The sequence below is a fragment of the Mesoplodon densirostris genome, chromosome 16, assembly GCF_025265405.1.
Source record: "Mesoplodon densirostris isolate mMesDen1 chromosome 16, mMesDen1 primary haplotype, whole genome shotgun sequence".
NCBI lineage: Eukaryota > Metazoa > Chordata > Mammalia > Artiodactyla > Ziphiidae > Mesoplodon > Mesoplodon densirostris.
Window position 1 is genome coordinate 43366245 of NC_082676.1, and position 19162 is coordinate 43385406.

General features: G+C 40.5%; 1 protein-coding gene and 1 pseudogene across 7 annotated transcripts in view; one reads left to right on the forward strand and one right to left on the reverse strand.

Moving 5' to 3' along the window:
- Positions 1-19162, reverse strand: part of TPST1 (tyrosylprotein sulfotransferase 1) — a 135112-nt gene continuing 115950 nt past the window's right edge. For all 7 annotated transcript variants that reach the window (XM_060079463.1, XM_060079469.1, XM_060079462.1 and 4 more), the window contains 3 exons: positions 6476-6526; positions 3011-3057; positions 1-510 (listed from right to left, as the gene is read on the reverse strand). In XM_060079463.1, coding sequence (XP_059935446.1) covers positions 3040-3057; positions 6476-6526 — 69 coding nt within the window. In that variant the 3' untranslated portion in view covers positions 1-510; positions 3011-3039. The remainder of the gene's footprint in view (positions 511-3010; positions 3058-6475; positions 6527-19162) is intronic.
- Positions 12640-12763, forward strand: LOC132477234 (small nucleolar RNA SNORA70; annotated as a pseudogene).

A 19162-nucleotide genomic window follows, 5' to 3' on the forward strand; every position in this document is an offset into this window, starting at 1 on the left:
GTTGTAAATGTATGTGGTAATTCCTCAACTTCTCAGAAACAATACAATGAATTATTTAAATAATTAAGATATTTAATATTATCCACATCAATACATTTAAACAGGTACAAGTGTTCTACAAAACATTAGAACATGTACAGACAACCTATTCCAAGATGAAACTACCCAATTTTGCTTAAGAATCCCATCTTTAAACCCTCCCCTTGAAAACAAAGTTTGGAATCTGGTAAGAAAAGATGAGGATCAGAGCAGTTTTAAGAGAAAGCACACATCCTCTCTGGGCTCCTTCTCCACAGGGCCATGCACGTAATCAGGATCAAGAGTGCTGTACTCGGGAAGAAGCAGGTCACTCAGGAGGGTCCGAATGTGTGCTGACATCCCACCCTCTCAGTGGGAGGAGACTGGCAAATGAGAAGGAGATTCGGGTCATGGTACATATACTCCACTGATCTCAGCAGGGGACAGCCAGTCCTAGAAACTTCTCTGCTGCTGAAAAGGCAGCAGTCTTCCCTAGGGCAAACAAACAGAATGTGTTACAGGTATGCAGTCAGCTTGTTCTCCCCTGCACGACACCGCCTCCTTTCCAGCTGTGGGCCTGGCACAAGCCAGGCAGACAGTTAGGGGGATGGACCATTAGGAGAACAGCTGCCTCAGAAGGACCACCAGAGAGGCACACTCTCCCTCAGTCTGGGATGCTTTCAGATGCCTGCCAGTAGCTTCGATGTGCAACACAAAAGGATGGCAGCCAAAGCAAGTGCTGTTCCTACCCATTTCTAAATGACTGCAACTGTCATCTGCAATTGAAGCTACTGCAGGGGCACTGACAGGGACGTCAAATGTCCAGGGGTCGAACATGCTGACTCAGTATGAAAAAGTGGATATTGAGATTCTTTAAAGGAAGCTTTAGGAAACACAGTGACTGTCGTTCATATGCCAAAGGGATCCAAAAGACAAGAGAAAGACTACAATTTGTCTTGAGATGCTTTGACGCCTTCCTAGCTTCTCCCGAGTCCTTCTCTCATTGTACGTGGGCACCTACAAGCCTCGATAAGCAAACAAGGATGAAATGCTGCTGTGGAGGCCACTCAAGGCTGGAGTCAACTGACACTGCATTCTGTCTTGTAAAACAGCTGGTCAGTAATGAATCCCTGTATGCATGTTTCCAGGAGGGAATTTATCTATACTTTTGAAAGTATTTTTGAATAAACAACATTATCCAAGGCCTGATAACGGCTGTTATACCTGTATGCCCATCGAGTTGAAGTCTACATTTAGCATTTGCTTCTTAGCAAAAAAGGCAATCATAATTCCTAAAACCTATGAATATTATTAATTCACTGCCATCTGTGATTTTAACATGGCATAGCAGCATTCATGTGCTTTTTCTATCTATAATCTATTAGCACACAGCAAGTCATAAAAACCTCTTATTCAAATCAAATTATTCAATCTCAATTTTCTCAACAGTAGAAGAGGAATAATATCACCTACTTGCCAGAGCGGTTTGAAACTTGAATGAAATCATTCATATATGTATATATATGAATAATATATACATTTATTATAGATACCATATAATATACCCTATATCATTTATATACTATATATATATATGATGCTTGGTATTTTACACCTGGTATGGAGTACACACTCAATACATGGTTATTATATAAAATAATAATAAAACAGCAAACAGGGCTTCCCTGGTGGCGCAGTGGTTGACAGTCTGCCTGCCAATGCAGGGGACACGGGTTCGTGCCCCATTCCGGGAAGATCCCACATGCCGCGGAGCGGCTGGGCCCGTGAGCCATGGCTGCTGAGCCTGCGTGTCCGGAGCCTGTGCTTCGCAACGGGAGAGGCCACAACAGTGAGAGGCCCGCATATGGCAAAAAAAAACCCCCCAAAAACAAAAACAACAACAACAAAAAACAGCAAACAAAACTATAAGAAAAAAACAGATTTTTTACTTTTTTATAATAGGTTTTCTTTTTACATTTTATTTATTTTAGTATTTTATTTTATTTTACTTTATTTATTTTTTTCCCCACACTGCACGGCTGCGGAACCTTACTTCCTCGACCAGGGATCAAACCCTGCCCCCTGTAGTGGAAGCACGGAGCCCTAACCCCTTGGCTGCTAGGGAATTCCCAGGAAAAATCATATTTTAAAGAAAGCTTTTCAAGTTCCAAATGATCTAAGGCATAACCAAAATATTCAGAGCAAAACAGAATCTTAAAAAAGTATGGGATAGGGGTGTGAGGTCTGAGCAGCCATGTCAGGAGGTCTAGGTTCAGAAACCAGCTTTGCCACTAATTGGCTGGTATCCCTGGACATGCACCTGATGATTACTCAGACAGAAAGGGCCGGTAAGTCCTGTTCCACACTGTAGCCTTTAACTACAATGAGACAACATAGGTTACAAACATTAAGACATCATAATGCATTAACATCAGCAAGGTTGAAAAACCAACCAGGCAACTCCCGAAAATATTAGCGCAAAAACAACTGCACATCCAGCATACAGAGGAAGCAGTACAGGGTGGTGAAAGAATCCCTGGCTGGATGTCAGGAGACGGTGCTCTTTAGCCTTGGGTTTTTCCGACCTATGATGTGACCTTGACAAATCCTCTCTCTAGGATCAGTTTCCTTATCAGTAAACAGGTGGTTGAGGTTGATGGTCTTCAGGTTTCTTTCAGCTAAAATATTTTATCATTTTAAACCCCTCCTCATAATGAAAATAATAACTAACACTGTTTGAGTGCTTACTATGTGCCAGGCTTCTGGCAGACATTATCATGGTTAATTCTACCACTCTCTTATTAACATCGTCCTCATTTTACAGATGCAGAAACTAAGACACAGAGAAGTTAAGTAACTTGCTCAATGCCACACATAGCCGAAATTCCGAAGCAGGTGAACTGACCCCAGGGCTGTGCCCTCCACCTGCCGCGCTGCCTCCTGAGAGCCTAAGCAGTGAAACCCAAAGACCCAGCAATGTCCCCAACCTCACCTCAAGTATGCAAGAGGTTCTTGGCTCTGCTATTCCACTTGCTCAGTCTGTGGAAGGAAGCAAAAGATGTTTTAACGTAGGTTAGCATGAGAAGTGACTGCTCTTGTCAAAATATCAGGTGTAGCTTGCAGGCTGTGATCAGAGACTTTCTAATGAATTCCGTCTGTGACTGTTGTATAATAAAGAAGATGACTGGCCTTTGGCTCTAGGGAGACTCTAAATCCTTGGAATTTTCCAGGTAACAGGAGTGTCTTTGTTATTTGTGAGCCCCTTAGATCATATCTGAGTTTCTGCTAAGAGATGAGATGACTCAGGATGAGGGCTGGTCACCAGGAAGACCAACCTGTGATTTGAGGGTTGGGGCTCTGAGCCAGCCCAGCTTCTGGGAAGGGGACGATGACTGGGGATTGAGTTCAATTCCATGCCAATGAGTCAATCAATCATGCCTATGTACTTAGACTTCAGTAAAAACTCTGGATGCCAAAGTTCAGTGGAGCGCCCTGGTTGGTGAACACGCTGATATGCTCTGAGGGAGAAGTACACTGATTCCACAGGGAATGCGCACAGAAACTCTGAGTCTGAGACTCTCTCAGACCTTGTCCTATGTGTCTCTTCATTTGGTTTGTCTTGAATTGTTTCCTTTATAACAAAACTATAATTTTTTCTTTTGGCCACACTGTGTGGCTTGCGGGATCTTAGTTCCCCCACCAGGGATCGAATCCGGGCCCCCGGCCAGTGGAAGTGCAGAGTCCTAACCACGGGACGCCAGGGAATTCCCAAGACTATAATCTTAAGTATAGCACTTTCCTGAGTTCTGTCAGAATTCTAGTTAAATGTAATCCTGAGAGTTCTGTGGGCTTCAGTTTTCTCATGTATTAGACGTTAAATCAAAGTCTTTTATAGGCTTTTTTCTAGTATGTGTGTGATACATTAAATGAAACTAACCAGAACGGGGCTTGAAGTGCCTATATTAAGTCTTTTGCCCAATTTTTTGTTACCTTTTCCTTATTTATTTGTAGGAATTCTCTATACTGATGAATCTTTTGTTTCAAAAATTTCCCCTCTTAAGGTGTCCTTTTTTACTGTCTTTATGATGCTTTCTAATAAGTAAACGTTCTCAATTTTAATGTAGTCCAAATTATCCATTTTAAAATTAATGATCCATAAAAAGAAACAAAATTGAGTTATTTGTAGTGCAGTGGATTGACCTAGAGTCTGTCATACAGAGTGAAGTAAGTCAGAAAGAGAAAAACAAATACCACATGCTAACACACATATATGGAATCTAAAAATTAAAAAATGGTTATGAAGAACCTAGGGGCAGGACAGGAATAATGATGCAGATGTAGAGAATGGACTTGAGGACATGGGGAGGGGGAAGGGTAAGCTGGGACGAAGTAAGAGAGTGGCATGGACATATGTACACTACCAAATGTAAAATAGATAGCTAGTGGGAAGCAGCCGCATAACACAGGGAGATCAGCTCGGTGCTTTGTGACCACCTAGAGGGGTGGGATAGGGAAGGTGGAGGCACAAGAGGGAGGAGATATGGGGATATATGTATATGTATAGCTGATTCACTTTGTTATAAAGCAGAAACTAACACACCATTGTAAAGCAATTATACTCCAATAAAGATGTTTAAATAAATAAATTAAATTAAATTAATGATCAGTATTTTTTATAACTCACTTAAGAAATCCCTCCCTCTTAAGGTCCTTTATTGCCTCCTAGAAACTTTATTATTTTGCCTTTCACATTTAGGCCTATAATCAACCTGGAAATGATTTTTATGTATGCTGTGAAGCAGGGGTGTCCCTTTAGTTTTAGTCTCAAATTCCCTTTCTTGACTCCTTCAGACTTACTATGCAAAACAGCCTTTGGATTTGACATTTCTTCAAGACTCTGCCTCTTGGATTATTCTCTGGCTCCAGTTACCATAGCCTGTAAGTCAGTGACAACTTGTTCACGAATCCATCCAGGTTTCTGGCACATCTTGCCCAGCCAAGGCTCAGGGCCCCTGTGCCCTTTTGTCTGCAAAAGTTGATCAGAGTCTTTTGGATAGATAAAGTATTCCTTTGAGAAGATCTTTTTTTTTTCTCTGACTCTTGAGGCCTCATTTCAATTTCTCACACATAAAAGTAATTCAGTAGACATTTGCTGAATAAATGAATGAATGGATGGATTAAAATTAAATATATGTTAATAAGCATATACCATGAAAGTAGTTTAAAATACGCAAGTAATATGTATCAGTTACTGATGGTTTTTATGAGACAAGGAACTGAGAAGACAGAGCCTTGAATCCTGGGGTGAGATACTGCTCTTACAGAGAAGCCTATGTACTCTAGGCTTGCTTTAGGCAACACGACTTCACACAATCTGCGAGGTTCCCCTCAACAACCCAGATCTGGAACACTTTTAGAAACTGAGTTCAGTGCTGGGTCTTCATTTCCTATTAACAAGCTAATCACTGATAGCAGCAGCCTGGAGGCAACATGTATTATCACCATGCTGGACAGGGAAGTCTTCTGCTGGACTCAGGCTGTAGTCATTGATTTCTTCCCACTACTACATAGGAATGGCAGGTGATGTGCTCACGCAGGACACTCTGGGCTACTCTAGGCCTGTCGGCCGTAACGTCACCTATTTCTCTTCAACTCAAGAAACAATATTGGAATCCAAATAAGTGACAGTGTGACATTACAAGGAGAACTCTGAATCTGTTTTAATTAATTTTTTAAAAAGTAAAAGTTATAAACTTCAAACTCATACCATCCATTCCCAACTTGGGGGACTTAGCAGTTGAGGGCCAATGGCTGTGCGTATAATGTATTCACAAGTCTTCTAGGCTCCAAATGAGAAAAATGAAAAGGCCATGGATGTACATGTAATAAGAACAAAGGGTGGCTATACATTTTTATTTCAAGTTAGGTATCAGAAGCCTGGAGCAGATTCACCAAGGCAGGCTCCTTATATGTGGAATACTGTGTGGCTTGTGAGCAACCTCAAGCAATCAGATTTCAGTTATCAATAAAGTATTTCCCTACTCTTGGAAGACACTGAGCCTTCTGAAATTCAGACTGTGTTAAATTGTTAAATTTAACAAATCTGTTTAACACAGATTGTTAAAACCAACAATTACCAGAAGCCAGTCTTTCTTTCTTTTTTCTGTTTTTTAACATCTTTATTGGAGTATAATTGCTTACCAATGGTGTGTTAGTTTCTGGTTTATAACAAAGTGAATCAGCTATACATATACATATATCCCCACATCTCCTCCCTCTGGTGTCTCCCTCCCACCCTCCTTATCCCACCCCTCTAGGTGGTCACAAAGCACGGAGCTGATATCCCTGCAGAAGGCAGTCTTTCTACCACCAGCACATAGCATTATCTCTTTGAAAAGATTACTTCAATGCAAGAGCCCATCTATTGTAAATCAAGAGGAGGAAGCAGACACAGTACCTGAGGTTTTCCTTTAAGAAATTCAGGTAGCTGAAATTCTCCTTTATAGACCTGGAAAAACAAAGCCAAGTATGAGTTTAAGGAAACAGGTACTGTCATCATCACTTTGGGAGGCTTGCAAGGACTGATAGTGGATGGGTTCACTGCTTCATTCTTGGCAAGTTTCAGAACAGGAGGGAAGCCCGTCAGTTCAGAAGCAGCCTGAGTTGAGGACTGAGTGAAATCCCTATTCACTCTGACCCCACCTGCTCTACTTTTGCCTGGGTGCTCCCAACTTGTGGGCTGCCTGGGAGAGGGCGTAGAGTCTCTGAAGAAGAAAGAAAAGCATCCTAACATTCCAAGTTCCAATCACTTTAGCTGAGAGAGAAAGCAAGCCCAGGCCTTCTCTTTCCAGCAACCAACACAGAATTCACATAATTTAGGAATAGGCTCCTCCTGATTTCCTTCTGACATCTCCAACCTTACAACTCTGGATTTAATTCAGCTTTACTTCTCTTAATGTACCCAATATTCCCATAATAATTTGAATATTAGGTGGTTCTTAAAATGATATATACTTTTAACCTTGTAAAATCTTATAATTAAAAACTTACTCTTTTCAACATATAAAATTATGTTTCTAATAGCAGCAATAATTAGGAAATAGTTTTTTAAAAGATGTGTAAGATCTTTACATAGAAAACTATAAAATATTATTGAGAGAAATTAAAGACCCAATAAATAGAGAGACATACCACTTTCAGGGATTGTAACATAGTAAAGCTGTCCATTCTCCTCAAAGGATTTCCAATAAAAATTTTAGCATGCTTTTTTGGGGTAGGGGTAGGGGTAATTTCAAGAAGATTGTAAAAGTTTTATGGAAATGCATAGGGCCAAGAATAATCAAGGTAATCTTAAAAAGAACAAAGTGGAAGGACTTATTCTATCATAATAGAATATTATACACCTATACATACAAAAAACGCAGCTATAATCAAGACGTAAGGTTTTGGCACGAGGATAGACAAATAGATTAATGAAACAAAATTAAAAGTCCAGAAACAGACCCCCATTTAGAGATAACTGGTTTATGACAAAGGCGGCACTGCAGAGCAGTACAGCTAGAACGAATAAATAAATGTGTTTATGTATATAATGATATACCGTACTGCAATTTTAAAAATGAACTACTACTAAACCAACAATGTAGATGAATCCCAACACAAAATGATGAGGAGAAACAAGCCAGACCTCCAAAAATAATATACTATTGACACATGTCTCCATTTAAAACTTTTAAAGCTCAAAAATAGGCAAAGCAACTCTGATGTTAGAAATCGGGATACTGTTTATCCTGGGGAGGGGCAGGGTGGTGGTGATTGGGAGGGGGATGAGAGAGGCTTCCAGCGTGCTGGTAATTTTCTGTCTTGATATGGGTAGCGATGATAAAGATGTGTTCATTTTGTGATCATTTATTGAGCTATGACTTGGATACTTTTCTCTATGTATGTTACACTTCAATAACAAAACAAGCTAGTAGCTTAGGAATTTACTACACTCGCTCTGTCTTGCTCTCTCTTTCACACACACATACACACACACTTTAAGTGCAAAGATGTTTGTTTCAACACTGTCAACAACAGAAAAAAACTGGGAACTATTCATGTCAATCAAGAGTGAAGAAGGTCTCCATCAGCTACAGTTTGATAACTGCTGGACTCGAGAAACTACAGGAAGAAACTATGGATTGTCATTGGGAAGAGAGTCATTGGGTAGCCCCTCAGAGCACAAAGAAATCTTCTAAATGGTGAATACTAAAGCCTACAAACCTAAAGGATTTTTACTTGGTTATAAGATGACTGATCCACTTCTAAAAGTAGCAGTATTCCTTCTGAGATTGAGAGAATGAATGTTCTGTTTTCCTGTCTCTTTCTCTGCAATTTCTAAAACCTGGTCTATTCTTTAGGGTCTCTGCTACAGTTCTAGGAAGGCTAAATTAAAGCAGAGAGAAGAGGCTTATGCATAAGATATTTCTTTAGATATGCATCACACTGGAAGCTGAGGTGAGTGCAGGATAACAACAATGCAGCTGCTAGGAGTGCCTCGAAACTTTCATAGCCTCAAAGAGTCCCAGGTCACTGGAGGGCTGGCCTAACTGCTCCCTGAAGAATCTGCATGTCAGAATCCTGTTTGCTTTACCCCAGCACCACAGTCCAGAGATTGTTCCAGCTTTCTTCCTTTCCCCTCAGTCTTACTGAGATATAATTGACATATAACACTGTATTAGTGTTCCAGCTTTCTGATGTAGGAAGTGTGTGTGTATCATGTTAACACTGACTTCCACTGTGCCTGTCTCCACTATCTGTGGGACAAGTAGACACTATATCCAAAGCAGGGGCTCAAGCCATTAGAAGAGGTTTTTTGTTTTTGCTTTTTACCAGGTTCTCAACTGTCTTTCCTTCTCCCTCTATTCAGAGAACTGAGTCCCATCCTCCATCCTCCAAGCCTCTAAACATAAGCTGCTCAGGCCTAGGGTCTTGTGCCTTTGCTCCTTTACCGAACCAGAACAAGTTTGTTTGCCCCAGTGCCTCTTCCAGTGTTAGTGGGTTTGGTCCCTAAGAAACTTTTCTTATATTCCTCACATTCTCTCAGAAACCAACTCTCCTCTCTCTTAGCTAGCCTCTTCTGCTAGAATTCAAGCAGAAGGTTCAATGCAAGCCCACGGGGTCACACAGCTAGTTAGTGGCAGAGTGAGGCTCAGAAGGCCCTGGCTCAGCACTCTCCCATTATACCATGCTCTTTGCATTTTACTACTATTAGCATATCTGACTGTTAAATTTTCCCTTCTCTTTTTGGTTTGTTGTAAGGCATGACAGAAAATACGAGTGGGAACATTAAATATTATAAGTGTCTTCCAGAAATCAACAGTTCCAGAGAAGTAAGGTTTATATGAAAGGGGGAAAAAACCCAAAACCTTAAATATGTGGTGTTACAAATGTAATTAAAAAAAAGGCGGCGGGAGGGGGGCGGGGTTCAGGATAAGACATCAGACAAAAGGGTCAGTCAAAAAATAAGTGGGAAGCTGTCTCCTCTCATTATCCTTTAGGGAAAAAATGCTTCAAAAGTTAGGAACTACAGTACTGACAAAAAGAACACTTTCTACTGACAAAGCAGTTCCTATTTAGTGCAGGAAACCAAGTACGGCATCACTTAATAAAAACAGCAAAGTTAGGAGTGGAATTTCCTCTGGCTAAAGGAACAGTGTTTCTGGACATACTAATCTCTGGTACTAATGAACTGAGGATTTTGCTAGACAGAAATGAGCTAGGCAGTCAGAATCCAAATGCTCCCACAGAGCCCTCCCACCTCAAGCACTGAAGAACAACAAGGAAACAAAAGTAGGCTTCTGATTTAGAGGGTGCATTGGTAATAAAAATAATACGAACAGCAGCTAAACTTTATTATTTTCCCTGGATCACGTTAGTGTTGAGCATGCGTTTCACATGTATCACCTTATCGAATCCCACAATCTCCTGAGGGAGGTATTATTCTCTTTTTACAGATGAAGCAACTGAGGCACAGAGAAATTAATTCGTCCAGTGTAGTGAAATGGGAGGCTGGTAAGTACCATGATGAGGCTTAGATTTTAAAAGGGTCATCCTAGTTGCTCTGTTTAGACTGTAAAGGGCCAAGGACAGAAGTGCGGAGGCAACAGCAGTAATCCAGACAAGACAGGATGACAAGGAGGCAGCGGTGGAGGTGGTGAGAAGTGGTACGTTTGTGGATTTTTTTTCCTAATCATGTCTAGATTTCCTAACAGACTGGATGTGGAATGTGAGAGAGCAAAGGGGAGTCAAGGATGACTCCAAGGTCTTTGGCCTAAGCAACTACCAACTGGAAATATGAAGTTGCCATCAACTCAGTTGGGAAAGGTTCTGGATATAGCAGATTTTCAGGGGTTCAATTTCAGAAATGTTAAGCTTCAGATGTCTATTAGACAATAAATGAAAATGTCAAGTAACCAGTTAGATATACAAATCTAGGGCTCATGGAAGAGGTCTGGGCTGGGATCTATAAATTTGAGAATCATCAACTTATAGATGGTATTTAAAACTTGATACCTGATGAGATAACCCAGGTGCTCAGGGTAGAGAGAGAAGAGCAGAGGACTTAAGACTGAGCTATGGGGGCATTCTAACATTAAGAGGTCAGGGAGAAAAGGAAGAATCAGCAAAGAAGACTGAGAAGAGGCCACCAATGACACAGAAGGAAAAATTTAAAAAGTGGTGTCTAGAAGCCAGGTGAAGGAAACATATCAAGGAGGGAGTAATCAATTGTATCAAAAGAGGCTGGGGGGCTTCCCTGGTGGCGCAGTGGTTGAGAGTCTGCCTGCCGATGCAGGGGACACGGGTTTATGCCCCGGTCCGGGAAGATCCCACATGCCACGGAGCGGCTGGGCCCGTGAGCCATGGCCGCTGAGCCTGTGTGTCCGGAGCCTGTGCTCCGCAATGGGAAAGGCCACAACAGTGAGAGGCCCGCGTACCGCAAAAAAAAAAAAAAAAAAAAAAAAAGAGGCTGGGAGACAATATGACAACTGACCATTGGCTAAGCAAGGTGAAGGTCACTGTGACCTTGACAAGAGCAAATTAAGTAGAATGGTAGTTGTGAAATTCTGAATGGAGTGAATGTAAGAAAAAATAGAGGGAGTGGAACTGGAGACAGGAGTACAGAAAACAAGCTTTTAAGTAAAGGGGAGCAAAGAAATGGAATGGCAGTGGCGGGGCACCTGGCATAAGTGTAGGGTGTGTGTGTATGCGTGTGCGTGCATGTGTGTGTGTGTGTGTGTGTGTGTGTGTTAAGATAGAAGAACTAAAGGCATATTTGTTTGTTGATGGGAAAGATTCTGCTGGAATGCAAAATGTGATAATATAGGAAACAGGGAGATGGGCTTGGGTACACAGGGGAGGAAACGCCTTTGCATAAGAACACGTTCAGATGGTCACTTCTGTTACACAGACTTTCTATTATGACAGATGAGGATATTAGGTTGTAATACTTCCCTTCCTCTAGTCTCTCAAAAATTACACAATAATTTTTGTTTAAAGCCACATTCTGTAAGTTTTCATTATTATGACAATATAAATATCAGAGTTACATTTTCTTATACAATTTGTGCTGTTTTAGCTAGAGTTAATAATTGCCTCATATACTTTTTAAATTAATAGGCTTTATTTGTAGAGCAGATTTAGGTTTACAGAAAAATTGAGTTGAAAGCACAGTCCCCATATACTTCCTCTCCCTCTCCTACAGTTTTCCCCAATTATTAACATCCTGCGTTACTGTGGTACATTTGTTACAACTAACAAACCAGTATAGATATACTGTTATTAACTGAAGTTTTAGTTTGCACTAGGGTTCACTCTGTGTTGTACTTTCTATAGGTTTTGACACACGTATCCACCATTACAGAAGCACACAGAATAGTTCCACTAGCATAAAAATCCACTGTGCTCCATCTATTTAGCCCTCCCTACCTTCCCCCGATCTTTTTACTATCTCCATAGAGTTGGAATCATACAGTATGCAGCCTTTTGATTGGTTTCTTTCACTTAGTAATATGCACTTAAGGTTCCTCTATGTCTTTTTGCAACTTGATAACTCACTTCTTTTAATCATTGAATAATGTTCCATTGCCTGGATATTTATTTACCCGTTCACCTACTGAAGAACATCTTGGTGGCTTACAAATTACAAGTTCTAGCAATTATGAACAAAGCTGCTGTAAACATCTGTGTACAGGCTTTGTGTGAACATAAGTTTTCAACTCATTTGGGTAAATACCAAGGAATGTGACTGCTGGATTACAAGGTAAGTGTATGTTTAATTTTATAAGAAACTGCCAAGCTGTCTTCCAAGTGGCTGTACATTTTGCACTCCCACCAGCAATGTATGAGGTTTATGTTACTCCACATCCTCACAATGATACAGTGGTGTCAGTGTTTTGAATTTTGGCCATTCTACTAGGTGTGTAGCGGTATCTCGTTGTTTTAATTTGCATTTTCCAAATGACATACAATGTTGAGCACCTTTTCATATGCTTAGTTGCCATTGGTATATTTTCCTTCAGCAAAGAGTGTCTATTCAGATCTTTTGCCCATTTTCCCCGTTTCCCCTTTCTTTCTTTTTTTTAAAAATTGAGGTATCTCCCCATGGGGGCCCGGTGTACAATGGCTGCAAACAGCAGCCTCCTCAGTAGTGTATGCAGCCTGTTGCCTGTATGGGTTGCCCTAAGGGACCTTGGAGACAGCCCTTTCCAGTGGACATTAATGACTGGCATGCTGTCCCCACTCTAGGCTCCAGACAGGTATGCGCGGTGCCTTTGGAAAGCCCCAGGGCACAGTGGCCAGGGTCCACATAGGCTAAGTCATAATGTCCATCTGCACCAAGCTGAAGAACAAGGAGCATGTGCTTGAGGCCCTCTGCAGGGCCAAGTTCAAGTTCCCAGGCTGCCAGAAGATCCACATCTCCAAGTGGGGATTCACTAAGTTTAATGCAGATGAATTTGAAAACATGGTGCCAGAAAAGCAGCTCATCCCAGAAGGCTGTGGAGTCAAATACATCCCTAATCGTGGCCCCTGGACGAATGGCGGGCCCTGCCTGCATGACAGCCTTTGTGCTGTCCCCACCTTACTCATGCCCACCAATAAATCCTACTTTCCTATCCAAAAAAAAAAAAAAATTGAGGTATAGTTGATTTACAATATTATATAAGTTTCAGGTGTACAACATAGTGATTCATAATTTTAAAAGATTATACTCCGTTTATAGTTATTATAAAATGTTGGCTATATTCCCTGTGGTGTACAATGTATCTTTGTAATTTATTTATTTTACAACAGTAGTTTGTACCTTTTAATCCCTTACCTCTATCTTGACCTGCCCCCCTTCCCTCTCCCCACTGGTAAGCACTAGTTTGTTTTCCATATCTGTGAGTCTGTTTCTTTTCGTTATATTCTCTAGCTTGCTTTATTTTTTTTGGTTCCACATATAAGTGATAATATATAGTATTTGTCTTTTTGCATGTCTGAAAATGTCTTTATCTTATCCTAACACCTAGCTGAAAGTTCATCTGGTTATATAATTCTAGAAAATAGCAATTTTCCCTCTGAAATTATGGCATTGCTCCATTGTCTTCTATTTTCCCATGTTTCTGTTGACAAGGCTGATATCATTCTAATTCCTGGTCCTTTGTATGTGATCTTTGTTTTCACTCTGCAAAATTTAAGAATTTTCTCTTTATCCCTGGTGGTTCTATAATTTTATGATAAGGTGCCCTGAGGCTCATTTTCTTCACTCATCAGTACTGGAGATGCATGTCCTTCTGTTCTTGGGAATATCCTTAAATTATTACTTTGATAATTTCCCACTCATCATTTTCTCTATTTTCCTTGGACTCCGATTAGTCAAATGTTAGACCACTTGAATTAAGCCTCTAATTTTTTTTCCTCTCCAAGTCATCTCTTGGTCTTTTTGTTCTACATTTTTCTTTTGTTAATAAATAAATTTATTTATTTATTTATGGCTGCATTGGGTCTTCATTGCTGTGTGTGGGTTTTCTCTGGTTGTGTCGAGCGGGGGCTACTCTTTGTTGTGGTGCGCAGGCTTTTCATTGCAGTGGCTTCTCTTGTTGCGGAGCATGGGCTCTAGGCGCGCGGGCTTCAGGAGTTGCAGCAGGCGGGCTCAGTAGTTGTGGCTCGCGGGCTCTACAGCACAGGCTCAGTCGTTATGGTGAATGGGCTTAGCTGCTCCATGGCATCTGGGATCTTCCCGGAATAGGGCTCGAACCCGTGTCCCCTGCATTGGCAGGAGGATTCTTAACCACTGCGCCACCAGGGAAGTCCCTGTTCTACTTTTTAAGAACGTTAATTATAGTTCATTTATGTTTCTTTTGCTCTTTACATTTTGTTTCCTCTGAGGTTCTTTTTTATCTTTCTTTTAGTCTCTTTCATGTTAGAGATGTTCTACCAACGTCCTGTGAGTCTTGGCTATGAAGCAGAACTCCGTTTATGAGAGTTGAGTCTAATTGCAGGTATACTTCCTCAGCCAGCTTTTTTTTGGTCAAGGTTCTCCATGTATCATGTTTGTAGGCTTTTTTGGGGGGGTAGTTAAGAACGTAGAGAAAGCACCACCATCTCTTACCTTGGTACCAGCATTCTTCAGCTGGGTAGAGGTAGAGGATTGAGGCATCATCTAATGATAATTTATTTTTTCAGAAAGCAGACTTTCAGTTAATGCTCTGGTTTTCAATTTGGAGCCCTAACTCTATTCCTAATGTCCCTATTTTCCCTCTAAGAGAATGATGTACTTCTTCTGCAAGGGGAGGGGAAGGGTGGTGATCTGGAAGTCTAACTGCTCTATACAGACTTTTGATCTCTCTCTTTTTAGTATCAGACCTCATCCCCCTCCCCTAATACCTGATGTTTCCAAATCCCTGAACTTTTGTAGGGTTCAGGGTGAACTGGCTTGTTTCTTGTTCCTCTGCTTGCTTGCATCCCCCTTTTTCAGGCATATAAATTCAGCTATCTTCCACTCTGCTAAGTCATTTACTATTCCTACAACAGCTTTCCATCTTCATATATTATGTTTTAGTGGTGACAAACAGGTTTGGGGTCTCTAGTTTGGTGGTCTCTGCAAAGCTGGAGATAGAAAAGGAGAACAGGTGCTAAAGTTAAAGGACCCAATAGTATTTAGTTTTAAAGAAACATGTGGTGAGGGTGTACTCATAGTATGTATGTTCTCTGAGGTCCATGTGAGTAACGTGTGGCTGGAAGCTTTGCAGAAACTGGAAACCACTATTTATAAGACTGCTAAGTAAAGGAACACATTACTACTGGAAAAGGAATTCTATGTTATGCAGAGAAAAAAGATAAGAAGGAGAGATGTGTACTTCCCATAACCTTTAGCTGTATTGTTAACTATGAGCAAGACACTGGAGCTGAGGGAAAAGAACTAAGGTTTTTTTTTAACCACTCCCTTCCAAGCTCTAACATTTTGCGATTCTGAAAGAAGTTTCTCAAAGCCTGAATACCACAAGGAATACTTTCTCAGTTCCACCCTTGCCCCCTCTAGCAGGCCTCCTGGTCTGTGTCTAACAATTTATAAAGATTACCACACTGCTCTTGATCTTCTCACAGAGCAAAACACTAAACAAGGTCTAAAAGAAATGCATATAAAAATGTGAGGGCTTCCCTGGCGGCGCAGTGGTTGAGAGTCCTCCTGCCGATGCAGGGGACGCGGGTTCGTGCCCCAGTCTGGGAGGATCCCACATGCCACGGAGCGGCTGGGCCCGTGAGCCATGGCTGCTAAGCCTGCGCGTCCGGAGCCTGTGCTCCGCAACGGGAGAGGCCACAACAGTGAGAGGCCCGCGTACCGCAAAAAAAAAAAAAAAAAAAGTGAGCTCCGCATATTTAACCCTGCCTTATAGCTTTTACTTGTGACAGTGATAGCACGCTTCCGTTTGAGAGGCTTTGGCTGGTGACGTATACCATTTCAAAAGAAATAACTCAAATAGAAAAGTAAATTGTATTTGTTGTTTTGGGTTTATAGACTAAAGTCAGATTCAAATTTCTGGAGTGAGGTATAATTAACTCTGTTATAAGCGAAGCCTTCAATTGTGGAATTACCTAGACTACAGAGCTAGAGAAGGGAGGAGAATTTATCTAAGCCGCCTGTGGAGTTTCAAAAACCCAAGAAAGAAGGAGTTCTGAATACTGGCTGAAGCAAGCAATGCATCATTCTTTTTACTTGTCCTCAGGCCACTTTCAGCTTTCTTACAAGATTAATCAAAAACTGACCAACTATGCCCAGTACCACTTCACCTGTTACCACAGCCTCACCTGTAGTAATAGTTTACAATTAAGGTGTAAACAAAAGTCTCCAAGCAGCTAAAATGGGTGTCGTTAACACACTTGCAGACTGCAGATCCAGTCCTCCATTAGGTCCCTTTTCCTTTACACAGTTTTAACCATCGTAAGTTATCTGGTCTCAACCTGCAGCAATCAGATACTGGCAAACAGGAAGGCAATGGGCAAGTACTGATAACTGAGAAGTGACAAATGAAACAAAGGAAGACACAGTAATTATAAAAGGCAGACAGGAAGCCTTGAGTTCTTTAAGAAAGGGACCAACAGTTCTATATCCTATATAAAGAGAAGATGCGCATTTTTCTCTTTATAACACATACAGTAATTTCCTTTGGATGAAATGAAAATTTAAATTATGATCAAGTATTTATTTAAGAAGGTAAAGAAATATGTGATCAAAATGCAGAGGAATTCTACACCAAAACATTAAGGTTTGGTCTTAAATGGGACAAATCTGTCCAGAAACTTGACTTTCTAGAATGACGGGTTCCCCAAGGGTTTCAGACAGTCAAGCTTCTACAATTTACACGAGAAAGTGTCAGACATGTTATGAGGCCTAATTCTGAATCTGGCTTGATCTACGGAGAATATTTAACTTTTTCTAAATTATTTTCATGCTAAAAGTGTTTGTGGCCACATTCCCTGAGATTGAGCCCCCATGATCCCTGCTTCTGGTATTCATGACATGTGTAATCCCCTTCCTTTAAGTGTGAGCTGGATCTAGTGACTTGCTTCTAACAACTAGAATATGGCAAAAGTGATGGGATGTTATTTCTGAGATTAGGTCACAAAAGGGTTTCTTCTTTCTTGGGTACTCTTTCTTGCTTATTTGATTGGAAGGAAGCCAGGTGCATGCTGTGAACTGCCTTATAGAGAGGCCCAAGTGGCAAAAGAACTGATACCTCCAGCCAACGGCCAGCAAGGGCCTGAGGCCTGCCCACACTCACAGGAGGGAGTTTGGAAAGGGATCCTCTCCCAATTGAACCTTGAGATGACTGCAGTCCTGGCGCATGGTTTGACCACACCCTCATGAAAGACCTTGACCCAAGGTATCTAGATAAACTGCACCTGGATTCCTAATCTACAGAAGCTGTGAGATAATACATTTGTTTTTTTAAGCTAATTACCCTAAATTTTAGGGCAATTTGCTATGGCTAAGTAAATAACTAATACAGATTTTGGTGTCATAAGCGGGGTGATAACGTAACAAACACCTAAAATGTGGCAGAAGTTTTGGAACTGGGCAGGAGGAGGTAGCTAGAGGGACTTTAAGGAGAGCAGCAGTAAAAGCCTAAATGGACATGAATTGACAGTAGATTTTAGACTTTGAGGAGGCCACCTGTGCAGGTTTTAAGGAATGTAGGGACACCTGATTAGACACTAGAGGCAGGGGGATCTTATAACACAGTAACAGAAAGTTTACCAACCCTGTCACCTGCAGTTATACAGAAAGTAGAAAATGAACCAAACAAACTGGATGGTCCAGCTAAGGAAACTTCCAAGCAAAGTACTGAAGGTATCACTAGGTTTCTTCTCGATAATTATAGTAAAGTATGCAAGAGAAGAGAGATATTGAGGGAAACATTGTTTAAAAAAAAAAAAAAAGTAGCCATGAGTTGCTGGTTTTGAAATGAGTTTGAAAATTCTTAGCCTCGCCATCTTCAATGCTAAAAGCTTAGCGCTGTCACATTTCTTTCACTGATTTTGCTTCCAATGTCATATCACCTTCTCTGCTTTTTAACTCTCCTGCCTCCCTCTTATAAGGACCCTTGTGATTACACTGGGCCCACCCAGGTAATACAGGATAATCTCTTCATTTAAGATTCCTTACTTACATCTACAAAGTCCATTTTGCCATATAAGATAATGAACATGTTTACAGATTCCAGGGATTAGGACATGGAAATCTTTAGGGGACCATTATTCAGGTTATAATCAATAGATAAATAATTACTATACTTGGAATTCCCATTTATAAATAGGAACACAGGGTTGAATAAAATGCTGTAGAAATAAAATAGTTCTTACACATAAAGTCCGTACATGTATCTTTAAATTTTAAAACAATGACTTATGTAGGAAATGCTCTTATTCTTAGAGATGTGTGCTGAAGGAGCATAATACCTGCAACTTTCAAATAATTCAACAGCAAAAAACCCAAAACAAAACAAAGAAATCCTGTGTGTATACATGTACATAGAGAGATGAAGCAAATATGGCAAAATTTTAACTAATGAATCTGTTACAGGTATACAGATGTTTTCCAAATTTTTCTATAAGTATGAAAAAGTTGGGAAAAATCAGAGAGATCGAAACAATTTTCAACAGAACAAATATATTAGCCTTAGAAAGTTCATTAGATTATAAGAAATATATAATTTGTGAAGGGGCTGAAATTGAGGATTAAACTCAGGGGTTGGCATCCTACTCTGTAAAAGGCCAGAGAGTAAATATTTTATGCTTTGTGGGCTACAGTTACTTTCCCAACTATTCAAATCTGCTTGTGTAGTGTGAAAGCAGACATAGACAATATGTAAATAAATGAGTGTAGTGTGTTCTACTAAAACTTTATTTATAAAACAAGTGGCAGACCAAATTTGGCCTGTAGGCTGTGAAGTACCAATTGCTGATTTAACTCAAAATATTCTTTCAAAATAAGAGAATTTTAAACAATCTCCAGAAATACATACTAATGACCATACGATGCGCACTGCAGACTTTAAGGTGTTGTTTTTGCTCATTGTTTTCTTTGAAGTGTATATGTGTACGTATAAATTGTTTTGCT